This window comes from Xenopus laevis, chromosome 7S (assembly GCF_017654675.1).
Source record: "Xenopus laevis strain J_2021 chromosome 7S, Xenopus_laevis_v10.1, whole genome shotgun sequence".
Taxonomy (NCBI): domain Eukaryota; kingdom Metazoa; phylum Chordata; class Amphibia; order Anura; family Pipidae; genus Xenopus; species Xenopus laevis.
Genome location: NC_054384.1, coordinates 102,316,285 through 102,331,280, shown reverse-complemented (window position 1 = coordinate 102,331,280; position 14,996 = coordinate 102,316,285). Strand labels below are relative to the sequence as shown.

Genomic DNA, 14,996 nt, shown 5'->3' with positions numbered 1-14,996 from the left:
TTGCCCACAGGCAGTGCACATGAGAAATCCCCATGATGGAGAATATCAAAAAACTTAATATTAAGAGATACTAAGAGCTAAAAGAACTGGCAATCATTTCAAGTGTCTAATTTAAATGAAAGTGGTCAGTGTGATATTATGCCTTAATATCATGATGCTTAAAATTAAATATAAGCTTCATGTCATGGAAATAAGTTATTTCTAAATATGACTTCAAATTCTGTATACTCTTCATTATCCCTCTCTTAGCAATCTGTCTCTCTACATCCAGACTTTGTGTCGGAGTTGGTTATTTTGAAAAACAAATAGTTCTAATACATTGTCTAGGCAAAGGAAGCACACAGCAATGTGTTTGACCTAACTGTCAGTCAAAATCTAGCTGTGATTTTTGCTTAATTAATTAAAAATTCTGTATTGAAGCTACTCTTCATTATTCCTCTTTCAGCAATCTGCCTCTCTACATGCAGGCTTTGTGTCAGAGTTGGTTATTTCCAAGGACAGTTGTACAATGTATCTGACCAAAATCTATTTCCAAATTCTTCATATAGAGAGACAGATTGCCGAGAAGGGAGTAATAAAGAACATGTACATTGTAAAAATAGTACAATTTAAAAAAAAAAAAAAAAATTATTTAGAAAGTTTCTTATTTCCAAGAGATGAAGCTTGTATTTAAAACACAAACAGTAAACTACACACTAATACTACACACCAGAAACAATCTTACTGAAGGGTGCCAGTGAGATTTTAAAATTTCCCATGAATACTTCTATTCTGAAATGTTATAAAATTAAGAAATACTGTGCAGGACACCTAGGGGGTTATTTATCAAAGTCTGAATTTATCTCAATATTTTCGCTACAAACTCCGATCAAATCTGCTCAGATTTTTTACACTTATTTATTATAACGTTTTCCTGAAAATTTGCTTTTCAAGAAAAAATCTGATTTTCACGATTTTTTATCGGATTTTCAAGTTTTTTTTGGAATTTTCCTGCGCGCACATCAAAACCCAGCGCACATCAGAAAATCATTTGGACCTCTCACATTGACTTATATGCAACCTCGACAGGTCTGAGATGCCGGATTTTCAGATTCAGACTTTTCCATCCTCGGGGTTTAATAAATTCCGAAAAATTTGTGATTTTTTTTTTGCATTTGGAGTTTAATAAATAACCTCCTAACAGTGCAATGCTAATGTAGGGATGTGTAAAATAGCCACCCCTAGTATTGGCAGGCAGTCCCCCAGTGTTATAGACACCTAACTGGGTCCTAAAAAACAGTTGGGAGGGGCACTGTTTGCTCTTCCTGCTCTAAGCTATGCCCCTGCTGCTTCTCACAGTGACCAGCAGATGGCACTGTGCTAGGATATAAAAGGCTCTGAAGCCATGCTTTCAGTGTCCATTTTGTGCTAGCTCTGACCTGAACAGGCTGGTAGAGCTCTGTGGAACCTGGACAGGTCAGGTCTAGTAAGAATAGGCTACTCACCCTTATAGGTCACTCTAGGAGTGACAGACAGGCAGGTTATTTAGCTGAGCATCTTAAGGCTCCGACGAGGAGAGTCAGAGGGATTAAGATTCCGGGTACTAATAGCCCAGAAGTAGGGACTAAGTGTATAGGAACAGGGTAGATAGATTCCCCTCAGGTTCCACTTAGGGAAAAGGCTGAAAGCTGGGTGTACCTTTATTGCTGCTGAGCTTGTCCTCTTGCCTGTGGGGACTAATACTGACCAAATGGTGCTGTGAGTATTGCCAATTCAATGTGATGCCAAATCCTGTTTGCTCTATTGTATACTCCACTGAGGATTGTGTATGTTTAATAAATATGTTCATGGTTAAGTTATAAGAACCACTGGCGCCCAATCATTATACCCTGTATCCAGTTACAGTTGCACTACACCCTGCCTCCACACTGTTGCAAGGGATTACCCCCTAAGATTATAGGTCTCATCCGGAGCACATTTATTGGGAGTGGAGCTCAATAGTAGTGTACATAACACAATTTACTATAGCGCTACACTAAAATTACTCTTCACTTATGAATCTTGTTTCCCCCTCAGGCTTTTGCCTTGGCTCAAAAGGTGCTAAAAGCTGTGTCTTTGGCTCTCCAACTATTTAAGATTTGTAACATGCAACCAGATGACATCTTCCTAGCAGCAGGCTCACTTTCCATTCCTGAAGGCATTTTGGCAAAAGCTGAGCATCGGGAGCGAACAATCCCAGCACTATAAGTTACTTTTCTGAAAAGGCACTTGCAAATACAATTTTCTTTGTTGATGGCTGTTACGTTAACGAAATAAATATATATACACAAACAAATGGAACCTAGCTAACCTTGGCTTTCTGCCTGTAGGATCCTACTGTAATCCTCATCTCCTTCCAACTGTAAAAGGATATATCTAAATATACCATGTGCTAACCCTTCCCAGATCAGCTAGTCCTACGAATCTCTATGTGTACACCATCAACACTGACTAACAAACAGGATATCCTGTTACTACCAGAGTGATAATATGAGACCATAGAAAGCAGATTTCTAGCCACAAAAACACACTACAGATAAAAAGTAGAGCAAATTCCCTGTTGCTATAGCAGCTGCTAATACTGTAATAAACTAAGTATGTGTTGAGACCAAAACATGTATTTCTCATACCGATATAATTTCTATTTCATCTGTATGACCCATCTCTCTCTCTCTATCTGCCCAAAGTAGTGATTAATGGAAACATCAACCTCCTATAATAAACCTTTGCACGTTCAATTATCAATCATGTATTTCTGAAGGGCTGAAAAAACTGTCTTTAGGAATAAAGTCTTCCTTCAGTTGTGGGATCTGGGCAAACATGGGAACCATCTTGTTCTGCTCTACCTTATATTCTCCATTAGTTCTTCCTTAAACTGCTAACCTATAACTTGCCTCTATTCTCAACCAGCTATTTTAATCGGATAAGGAGATCAAACTGCTCATCAGAACCCTGTTTAGTACTCATCTGGCATCTCATTATTTGTTCAGAAACCCTACACTATGGCTGCCGTATGTTGTCGTCCAGGGTTTGTTTATAGCCCACATTCTGGTGGCTGTAGTTCATTGGCAACTTTAGGACATGGAGATGGCATTTTCAAGTAATCTCTCTCTTCTTCTTGTGTTCCTTTTATCCCATATTTGAATAAATAGGTCCCTTTGGATAATGCAAAGTTACAGACAGTTTTGCATAAATAAAAAAAATAAAACCATTTTTCTGGAAGGGAAATGATACAGTATGTTTTCTCTTTCTAGCTGTCTAATCGGTTCAAGAGAATGTAAATAAACCATGTGCAGATAAGTGTTATTGCCCTTAATTGTAGGGATGTGTCAAATCCACTATTTGGGATTTGGCCAAATCCCCGAATCCTGCATGAAAGATTCGGCTGAATACCGAACCAAATCTTAATTTACATATGCAAATTAGGGCCAGGAAAGGTAAAAGTGAATTTTTTTTTTTTAACTTCCTTGTTTTGTGACGAAAAGTCATGTGAATTCCTGCCACTAATTTGCATGGTGCATCCCTACTTAATTATTAATTTTGAGTTTAAAGGGGTACTGCCATTGGAAAACATGTTTTTTTCAAAAAGCATCAGTTAATAGTGCTGCTCCAGCAGAATTCTGCACTGAAATCCATTTCTCAAAAGAGCAAACGGTTTTTTTTTTATATTCAATTTTGAAATCTGACATGGTGCTAGACATCTTTTCAGTTTCCCAGCTGCCCCCAGTCATGTGACTTGTGCTCTGATAAACTTAAGTCACTCTTTACTGCTGTACTGCAAATTGGGAGTGATATCACCCCCCTCCCTCCCCCCAGCAGCCTAAGGCTTAGTCAACACCAGGCGATTCGGGGAGATTTAGCGCCTGGCGACTAATCGCCTCTTCTTTGAGGCGACTAATCTCCCCGAACCGCTTCCTCTTCTCCTGGGCCGGCTGTAATGAGAGTCACCTGCGTTATGACACACGCGTTGCTTAATTTTCCGAAGTTGCTTGAAGTTTCCTCGTGACGCAACTTCGGAAAATGAAGCGCCGCGCGTGACATAACGCAGGCGACTCTCATTACAGCCGGCGCAGGAGAAGAGGAAGCGGTTCAAGTAGATTAGTCACCTCAAAGAAGAGGCGATTTGTCGCCAGGGCACTAAATCTCCCCGAATCGCCTGGTGTGGACTAAGCCTAACAACAGAACAATGGGAAGGTAACCAGATAGCAGCTCCCTAACATAAGATAACAGCTGCCTGGTAGATCTAAAAACAGCACTCAATAGTAAAAGCCAGGTCCCACTGAGACACATTCAATTACATTGAGTAGGAGAAACAACAGCCTGCCAGAAAGCAGTTCCATCCTAAAGTGAAAACACAAGTCACATGACTGGGGGCAGCTGGGAAACTGACAATATGTCTAGCCCCATGTCAGATTTCAAAATTGAATATAAAAAAATCTCTGCTCTTTTGAGAAATGGATTTCAGTGCAGAAGTCTGCTGGAGCATTAACTGATGCGTTTTGGAAAAACATGTTTTCTATGACAGTATCCCTTTAAGTTAAAAGCTCAAAGAAAGCAGGATGTATTGTCCAACAGTATGTTTAGCTGGTGGAGATGTTCCAAAATCCAGAAGAGTCCATGTAAACTTGGGCATGAGGGCTTGAACGAGGAAAGCTTTTGACCCTTCTGGGCTTCTTACCACTTCAACAGAGGAATTTATGTTGTAGCAAATCGTGACAGATCCCTACACGTCCCACAGTTTATCACCTAAATCTGGAGTAAAGTCAGAAGGGGGAGCAGTATCTGAACTTAATTGCTACTGTTAGAGAATATGCTGCTTCAAAGGAAAAAAAATCCTCACCTTGGGTTTTCTTCTGACAATTCACTTTGCAATTTGTCTCCTCCTGAAGTTTTCTCTCAAATTTTCTCACATCCTCCAAAGACATTCCTAAAACAAGCCAGAAGAGCAGAGCCATGATTAACATGATGTGTATTTTATTTTTCGAGTCAAGACCAGTTCAATGAATTTAAGCTCTGTAGCCAAAATGAATTTAAGCTCTGTAATCAAATAGTAATGTACATAGGCCTCCCTCTTTAAAAAAAAAAAATCTACATGTTTATGTTTGTTTTTAATTCTCTCTGGGGACTAAGTCTCACCAAACACATGGAAATTTGGGGTTGCTAGGGTTCTCTCAGAGAGAAGGAGGGAAAACGGAGGGGGAGAGGAGCAAACTGAGCATGCTCAAGCCCTAGCCCTGGAGGTTTAAGCTGAAAACAGGAAGTCTGATACAGAAGCCCATGAGTACACAATAGAAGGAAAGAAATGTGGTGTTTCTTTTGACAGAGGACTCAGAGCAGCATTACTTTGAGGGTTTACTGGTGTATTTATATAGACTTTTCTGAGAAAGCTTACTTAATTGCAGCCTTTCCTTCTCCTTTAAAACTTTAAGGTTTCAACAGGAGGGTCAATTTACCTATCCTATATAAAATATACACTATTTATAATTAAATATAATCACCATTAATCAAATATAATCATTACCAAATCTAATTATTTTAACCATGGATACAAATATACATTGACTGCACATAACATTCTTTGATTATTTGCATTTATATATGAATAGGATTTACATACTGCAGTACATTACCATCTAGTGGTCAGAAGAGGCTTGTGCTGTTCTATGAACATTTCTTTCCCTAGACGTACTCCATGTCAGTACGTTACGGGATAGCCCCTCCTCCCTGCTCCAATTAGAAGGAACCTCCCCAAGCCTTTAAAAGGCCAACCACACCCACCTACCGGCGTCTTTTTTTTCCTTCTCTTATGCTCTTGGCTTTGTTCTCTGAACAAAGGCCTCAATCATAAGAAGCAAATTTTTGTTTTTCTCTTTTACGCCTAGGAAAGCATTAGGCCTGCCCGGAAGGCGTCCTAGGGACAGGGGTTTTGGTCCATGGGACCTTTTTTCCCCCCAGCACACTACCTCAGACCTGGAGTCTTCTGAACTTCAGCTTTTGAATCAGGTAAGGCACTGAGGTGCAATGTTTGCTACTCCTTGTCTGCCTGTATTTCAGTTGCCTTCCTGTATTGCTATCAAGAGCATTGGGTGGCAGGTGCTTGTCCCCCCATTCGTGTGCCCTCCCGACCTGCCCAGAGGGCCTCAGGCGGCACTGGTGTATGTGGCCCCTACACCCCATTTTTACGAATGGGCGAGGGAGGTGGCAGTTAACTTAGGCTAATTAGTTAGGGGCCTGAACCTTACTGCCCCCTGTTACCTTTGTTTTATTTTTGTTTTAATGGGGGCAGGTCATGGCCAACTGCCTCCCTCAACAGACTTTCCTAAGGTGGAGGTAGTTAAAATATTAATAAAAAATAAAAAATATAAAAAAAGTTTCGCTATAGGCTTCATATTATAGCAAACTTGGGCCTGTGCAGGAAGCACCAACACTAATTATCCAATTCGCCTCAGTATAACCTACGCAGTTGCTTTGGGTTCCCTGCCTATGCAGACACCAGCTGAGTATAATCAACCCCCCACTGAGTGCAGACACCAGCTGAGTATAATCAGGTCCAGCTAAAGCAAGTGGAGATGGCCCCGCCCACTCTCTAACTCAGCAAGCGAGGAAGCTGCAGCCTCAGGTAAGTCCTGCTGTTGTCAGTAAACTTGTGAGGCCTGTTTTCCCGTTAACAATAGAGTGTCCTGGAATTTGTGACATTAAAGGGTCTGCTTCCAGCCTTGCATAATGAGCAGCAGGTAAGGAGTGTGTCCATATGCTGTTCTGCAGTGTACTAAAGTCTAACTAACTGCTTGCATGCTATATATTCATATGCTTATCTGCACTGTGCCTGGTTATGATTGTTTCCTGCCTGAAAGCACAAGCCATTTACAAATAGGACACCAGTAGCCCTATTGAATATGGATCACTGGGCTGGGGGGGCTGCTAGGCTCTGATATATACTTGCTATAAACATCAGATAATCCATAATATGTATTGCACTATTTTTGTTCTGCATTCTATGTTTTGGCTATTGCTCACATAGAACAGGTAGCCATAATAGAGGTCGAGCAAAGGTCTGGCTGAATGCTAGGGCCTGATATAAGCTTGCTCTATGCAGCAGCTAATCTAAACTATGGACCTCATGTTTCCGTGATTGTACCTGTGCTACTATTTTGTTGTACAGCTTATGCTCTGGCTATTGCTCACAAAGAACACGTAGCCCTGTGAGATGTAGAGCACAGATCTGTCTTGCTGCTAGGTCCTGATACATGCTTGCTATAAGCAGCAGCTAACCTAACTATGTACTACAGGTTTTCTGCAGTTTATGAGTTGGCTATTTCTCTCATGGAACAAGTAGCCCTAATGGATGTAGAGCACAGGCCTTTTGAGTTGCTAGGCCCTGAGATATGCTTGCCCTAAGCAGCAGCTAATATAAACTATGTATTTCATGTTACTGTGATTGAATCTGTGCTTATATTTTCTTCTGCAGTATATACCCTGGCTATGGCTCACCTGGAATAGGTAGCCCTAAGGTATGTAAAGCACAGGCCTGGGAACGGCTAGGACCAGATTTACGCTTGCCCTAAGCAGTAGCTAATATTTTATGTATTACATGTTGCTGTGATCATATCGGTATGCTCCTATTCTCTGCAGTATGATATGCTCTAATTATTACTCACCTTGAACCAGTAGCTCTAATAGATGTAGATCACTGGACTGGGTGGCTATGAAGGTCGGATATAGGTTTGCTCTGACTGCAGCTAACCTAAACTATGCATTACATGGGGTTGTAATTGTTTCTGGGGTACATTCAGGTTTAATCCAGATGACTACTGATAGGAATACCTACATATGAATGTCTTTTCATTCCATGGCATTGCTCCTGGGATAAGATATGGCTTAATAAATTAGACACTAGGCAATATTTTTTCCCGATGGCAGGTCAGCTTAACTTTGTCTTGATAAACACTACAGGAGTTCTGAAGCCTGTCTGTCATAAGGATTGCTGGGTTAACAATAACCACAGGTATGTACTACTTTTGGGACCATTGAATGTACATTTTTCCAGATTCAGCAGCCTTGTATCACCGATCACTGCCTGAACGAATGGAGGACCAGATAATTGCTTTGCCCAGTCAATTGTGCAGTTTATTACTACCCATGCAGCTCGAGCTCTGGGGTTGGGTACTGTGCTCTACCAGGAGCTTAGGACTCTGACCGAGGTACATATTATTATCACATATTTTAATATATGCTTGCACCATGGCCCACATCCTGCAGGGGGATTCTACTGCCTTCAGAACAAATGCTCAATTAATGGATAAACTCCATAATACAACTGGTCTACCAAGCAACATATATGTTTGCATCTATAAGAGGGCCATAGGCAGGTGCATATATTTTAATACTAAGGCATGTATATGAGTGTGTATATATGTTTGCACAGATATCTATATATGATTTGTGTCCTTGGGATGGGTTCTTTTTTGGAACCAGAAACGTTGGCTCAATAAACCTATATTTTTATGCAACATATAGTATTTTTGAAGATTCCTGGAACAATCAGTACTTGAACTCTTCATCCATAAATTTCACTATAGCAGCCAGGACATCTGGCTAGTTTCTAGGGGTGCAACCTGTGGAAATTCCATATTCATAGGTTTAAGGAAGAACAAGGTATACAGTTCTCTATGCTTGGCTGAAGGATCCCCAGATGTATTTCTACCATTTTCTAGGGTGACTCCTTAGTGCCTCCTACAAATTAGAGAGGGGAGCCACTACCCAGTGTTATTCCTATACTATTTCTACTGATATTCTTAATGTCAGGATAGATGGGACATTTTATCTGCCAATACAGGGTGTCTATAGAGACAGGGTACACATACATATCAGGCCACTGGGAATTTGCATAAGGTATATATTTCAAACCAAGGGTTTTCAGGCTATAGGAGTCCTCAAAGTGTCTTGTTAGTCCATAGAGATGACCTCTGTTCAAGTCTGGCCCAGGATAGGGATATTCTGCTTATACTATCATCAAAACGGCTTTGTGACTTAAGGCTCTGTGTCCAGAAGGCACTTATTTTGGGCCCATTTATTTATTTTTTTTCTTCAATTTCTCAATCCCCTAGTTAGTGGTCTTTTAGAATACAGGGCTGGCTGTTCTTCCACACCAGATAGGTAACTGATTGGACAGCAGATGGAGGCGTCCTAGGAGCGTTAATTATTTTCCCTCTCTATGTCTGTGCCCTCTTGGAACACCAGCAGTTTTGGATCTTTCCTCCTTACAGTTACATACTGCAGTTGCTACTTGTCCTATTGTTTCGGCCGAAAATGTACTTGGCTCTTCTGAGCAGGATCATAGTCTTCCCTTAAGTGGGACGGTTGCAGTCATTACAGTAGAGTGTAATCTCTTACCACTTCTAGTCATTAATTTCATTGAGAATGAATTAAGGATATTTTATGTATCTGTCATACAGGTTTGTCTAGCTTCAAATGGGATGCTTGGAAGTATTTTTTTTTTTTTTTCTGTTTTGACCATGTCTGTCACATTATTCCCTATGCTAGGGGGATTACATTTACACCTGCTGAAAATTGTGTCTGAAACATTCGCACAGAGCTCAATGTCCAGGTAACTTCCAGATACAACACTCCTATTATCCTGGTTTGTTCTCGGATTCACATTCCTGCGCCACTCCTGATACATATGACCCAGCATGACTCTAGTAGATCAGAGGCCCTTCTGACACTTACTGGAACATCCATAGCGTCCCTCCAGTTCCAAGGTCAGCCTCAACGATTAAATATGTAGTATAGTTGATTCCACATATAAGTGGGTCCCTTATGGGTAGAGAGAACACAGGTTTGTGGGTGACTAGAAAAATTTATCCAGGGCATATAATCTGCCTCCATAAATCTTGGAATTAGTCCTTTAGTTGCACTGTGGTTATTGGGATCTGTAACCTTAGGGGTATTCAGTTAGACCTCTCAGAGTACTAGGTTGGGTCAACCAACAGGGGCTCTTTCTTAGGTACTGGAGTTGCTCAACTTTTTACAGTTAATTGAGTCTGCCTCATCACAGGACCTTACACAGGGTAAAGAATTCTAATCCCAATTATTTTCTCAGGTGCCCTTGTCTCCGATCTTTAGGATCTGCTTTCGGTTAGAACAGTCCTGACTAACATGCATTCTGATATGAAGATATTTATGGTACTGGCCTTGGGTACCTCAGGGTTCATTGGATATCCTACATTTATGGATATATCCTAAGTAGATCATTTCTATATTGTGTCTGTTTTGGGTTCTTACTCCTACCAAGTGTTTCTTACAGGTACCTTGCAATTTGCACTGAATTTAGGCATACATGTGATGAATGCTATTTGGTGAGTAGGAGAGTAAGTATTTCAGCTTGCTGAATTCGCCTTTTACAGGACTGTCTTCCTCTCTCTCTCTTCTGGAGGGTGAAGTGGTGGTTAGTGAGCTAACTTGTTCCTCACTCTCAGTGGGCTAACATCTCTCTCTCGCGCTCTCTCTCTCTTTCTCTATAGTATATGCTATACTATAGCTCTATTCTTAGCCTGGTGAACTTATTCTGGGGTTTTCACCTGGACTCTCTATATTAAGGTAAGGAGTTTGCATGATGGTGGACTATCTAGTCAGAGATACTCCTTTCCTTATTACAGTTTCTTCTTAAAGCATATTCCCTCCCATGGGATAACGTTAACTTGCTATGTCCCGTAACGTACTGACATGGAGTACGTCTAGGGAAAAAGGAAGATTATTTCATACTTACCGAGATCTTCCTTTCCTAGACGTACTCCATGTCAGTACACCCGCCCTTTCTTTTCCGGTAATTTAAGAGCTTGTTACAAAGACGCCGGTAGGTGGGTGTGGTTGGCCTTTAAAGGCTTGGGGAGGTTCCTTCTAATTGGAGCAGGGAGGAGGGGCTATCCCGTAACGAACTGACATGGAGTACGTCTAGGAAAGGAAGATCTCGGTAAGTATGAAATAATCTTCCTTTTGCTTGATGCTGAAGTCAGACATATATCCCTTTACTGGCTATAAACTGTGTTTAGAGCTACTATTGTTCAGTACAAGATATTCTCGACTTTTGAGGGTTTCAACTTACCATACCATTCATCCATCCAGGCGACTGCCTGCCTGTGTCCTGCAAGTAAAATGTCTCTGATATTCTGAAAAATATAAATAATATATTTTATAAATATAAATAAAAATCACTTTATATTATGATTTCATGGATTTAATCTAAAGCAGATGCCTGGACATTGCAAGTGTCACATTGAAGAGATTATAATAATACACAAGTGTTATAATGTAATAAAAATGTCGATTTGAAGACTGTCCAATTACACTTGAACTTCACACAGAAAATAGCAACTAATGCACCCAGTGATTCATAGATCCATCATCTTGATGTTACTAATGTATTTTGACATCTAAATGCCAGCTGCTCCAAATGACGTGTACTGGAAAAATCCAGTTGTTCCCTGGCACTTTGACATTCATATAATGTTCATAAAGGCACAGTACGTTTTATGGCTTACCTTATGGACAAAGCCTTCTACCCTAGACTGAAACCCATAAACCTCAAATTTGGCTGCCACCAGCTTATAGGAGCACATAATGGGTTCTGAGGTCTCTCTCCAATTATCTAGCAGTGGCCCTCGACCTGTCTTCGCTGAATGGAAACTGCGGAGATCCTAATGGAATAAAAGAGTTATGAAGTTTCTTTTGCACAAATATAATTAACAAAGATCAAGAGGAAGACATAACACATTGATGAATAAACCAACCGATCCAAGCAGACAAATACATGGCTTCCTGGCAAATAAAATGGCCTTTGCTCCTTTAGGCTGAGTTGTCAAATGAGCAGCAGTGTTCAATTCTGCTGGTGCAAAAAGGAGCACCTATCGACACAAGGGTGTAACAGGCCTCCATTGTATCCTGTTCGTTGTACCCTGTTCTGCAATACAGAATACAATAAAAGCACTAAACAAAAGCCTGAATGTGCCTTGACTACGGTGGAGCCTTATGGTGGCCATCATGGCTCAGCATTAGCTCTGACTTGGTTACTCTGCGTGAACAGATAAACAAAAAGTTGGAGCAAGGCACTCTGATGGGTCACACACAGATAAAATTTTAATTATATAAGCATCTCACGACTAACGATTCAAAGGATTTTAATCCATCGATCAAACGATTTTCCTTCGATCACAAATTGGCTAGAAAGCCTATGGGGACCTTCCCCATAGGCTAACATTGAGGTAGGTAGGTTTTAGGTGGCAAAGTAAGTGGTCCAAGTTTTTTTTTTAAAGAGACAGTACTTCGACTATCGAATGGTCGAATAGTCGAACGATTTTTAGTTCGAATCATTCGATTCAAAGTCGAAGTAGCCAATTTGATGGTCGAAGTAGCCAAAAAAATACTTCAAAATTCGAAGTATTTTTTATTCTATTCCTTCACTCGTGCTAAGTAAATGTGCCCCGTAATGTCCCAGTGAAATAGTCCTGTAAGAATTACTGGTGCCATCTTGAAACTGCATGGAAAGTTATTTATGTCTTTCAACCAAAGCCAAAAAATTAACCGCCCAGCATTGTTTGACATTTGGAAACTGCCGAAAAATGTCAAAGCAAATTGTACGTACTTCTGACTTCTTGTAATATCCTTCTGTGATGTCATCGGTAGCAATATCTATGAAGCAAACATCTTCCTCTGGGGTGGGCTTGTCTCTAAACACCTGTAATATGAACCCAGAATGAAAGAGAATTATATACATATATGTAGCCTGTAGGCACTAATATGTTTATACAGAGTGGGCTATGGCACACAGGGTGTTTGAATATTTTCTACTATTTACCAGCAAAGAATGACTTGGAATGTCTTAGATAACATCACTGAGCTCCTCATGTGTTGGTCTATGCACATAACCCATGAACTTGGAGCTGCTAACACGATACTTTGCAGTACAGCCTCTACTTTCTATGTCATCAATGACTGATATCATGGCATGCGCCTACTGGCCTTCTACTTCCAACTACTAGAACTCTGTGCTCTTTATTTGGCTTTAGTCCTTGCAGGAACTTCTTCACATATGAACCTAGTGACCCTTTTGTTTCAGTCTCTTGTGGCGGATACCCACTCTACTCTACTGTATATTTGTATGTGTAATGGTCCTAATGAGATACTGTCATGGGAAAAAATGTTTTTTTTTTAAAATGAATCCGTTAATAGTGCTGCTCCAGTAGAATTCTGCACTGAAATCCATTTCTCAAAAGAGCAAACAGATTTTTTTATATTCAATTTTGAAATCTGACATGGGGCTAGACATATTGTCAATTTCCCAGCTGCCCCAAGTCATGTGACTTGTGCTCTGATAAACTTCAATCACTCTTTACTGCTGTACTGCAAGTTGGAGTGATATCACCCCCTCCCTTTTCCCCCCCAGCAGCCAAACAACAGAACAATGGGAAGGTAACCAGATAGCAGCTCCCTAACACAAGATAACAGCTGCCTGCTAGATCTAAGAACAACACTCAATAGTAAAAACCCATGTCCCACTGAGACACATTCAGTTACATTGAGAAGGAAAAACAGCAGCCTGCCAGAAAGCATTTCTTTCCTAAAGTGCAGGCACAAGTCACATGACCAGGGGTAGCTGGGAAATTGACAAAATGTCTAGCCCCATGTCAGATTTCAAAATTGAATATAAAAAAATCAGTTTGCTCTTTTGAGAAATGGATTTCAGTGCAGAATTCTGCTGGAGCGGCACTATTAACTGATTCATTCTGAATTTTTTTTTTTTTCCCATGACAGTATCCCTTTAAACATAGGGTAAATCTGGTTATTTATTCACATAATGGAGTGGCATATTGCATACCAATTTTCATAAATGTTACCTGCTTGCCATAAATACACGGTAATTGTATTCGATTTCCATTTCTTTAACCTGCATGAGCATATCAGCCAATACAGTCTAGAACAGGTGGAAGGATTTAGATGGTTTAGCTGGGCTGATTTACGCGCGGATTAACCTTGGCCAACGGGTCCTGAATCACAGCTCGTGCCCCCACCAAGGCTTAGCCATGTTCTCTCAGTAAGCTGAAGGCCTTAGGTTTCAGCCTCCCACACACACACATTTGACTAAACACGCAAGCAAATAACTATCATTTAGATTTGGATATTCCAATTTGCAAGGCAAACCTCAGCAAAGGAAATAAACCTCATCCATTCTGAACAAATTAATCCACTAAAAGGCCCTTGTGCTGGCAAAGTAAATGAGCATTCGACTTGTTTATCAATATTCTCTTTCACAAGTTTCACAGTCAGCACCCTCACCTCCAAATTGTTTTAAACTGATGCACGTCCAACGGTTTCCACCTCCAATCCGTTCAATCAGACCACATTAGTTATTGACAGCACCAGTCAGTGATTTCTTTTCTTAAAATGCCTTTATTGGGACATGGGCTCTGACCCCAAACACTTGGCAACATTTCAGACCATTCTCGGTCTTTTCTCAAGCCACTGACTGGTGCCGCCAATAACTAATGTGGTGTCAATATTCTCTGCCCTTTGTTGAGCGCTCAGAGGTGACCCGCAGACCAGGGAGGGAAATATAATGTGTATTTAAAATGTTGAAAGACAAGTGGAGGCAAATTGGCTAAAGGGCAAAGTGGCCGTCGCTAGCGAAAATTAGACAGAAATCCAATCAGCAGGGAGATCACCAATTTACTAGCAGGTGTAGAGGACAATTCGCTAATGAAACAGTACATCGCTAATGAAGTTTCACGCCTTTTTTTTTTATATATAACTTTCCGGCATACAGGATATGATGTCACTGACATAAGATTGAGGCGGATGTAGCGTCATCCTATCAGTTCGCTAGGTCTAAGATGGTGAAGGACACTCTGGTGAAAGAGGTAACGTAGTGGAAAATTCGCACTTTAGTGAATTAACGATCGATGTTTCATTAGCAAATTGTCCTC

At 40.6% G+C, this 14,996-nt stretch overlaps 1 protein-coding gene across 1 annotated transcript in view; it reads right to left on the bottom strand.

Annotated features, from left to right (window-relative positions):
- pitpnc1l.S (phosphatidylinositol transfer protein cytoplasmic 1 like S homeolog) overlaps nt 1-14,996 on the bottom strand; it is a 128,268-nt gene that overhangs the window by 2,077 nt on the left and 111,195 nt on the right. The window contains exons 6-9 of the mRNA XM_018228263.2: nt 12,659-12,751; nt 11,559-11,714; nt 11,123-11,186; nt 4,859-4,945 (exon numbers count right to left, since the gene is read on the bottom strand). Coding sequence (XP_018083752.1) covers nt 4,859-4,945; nt 11,123-11,186; nt 11,559-11,714; nt 12,659-12,751 — 400 coding nt within the window. The remainder of the gene's footprint in view (nt 1-4,858; nt 4,946-11,122; nt 11,187-11,558; nt 11,715-12,658; nt 12,752-14,996) is intronic.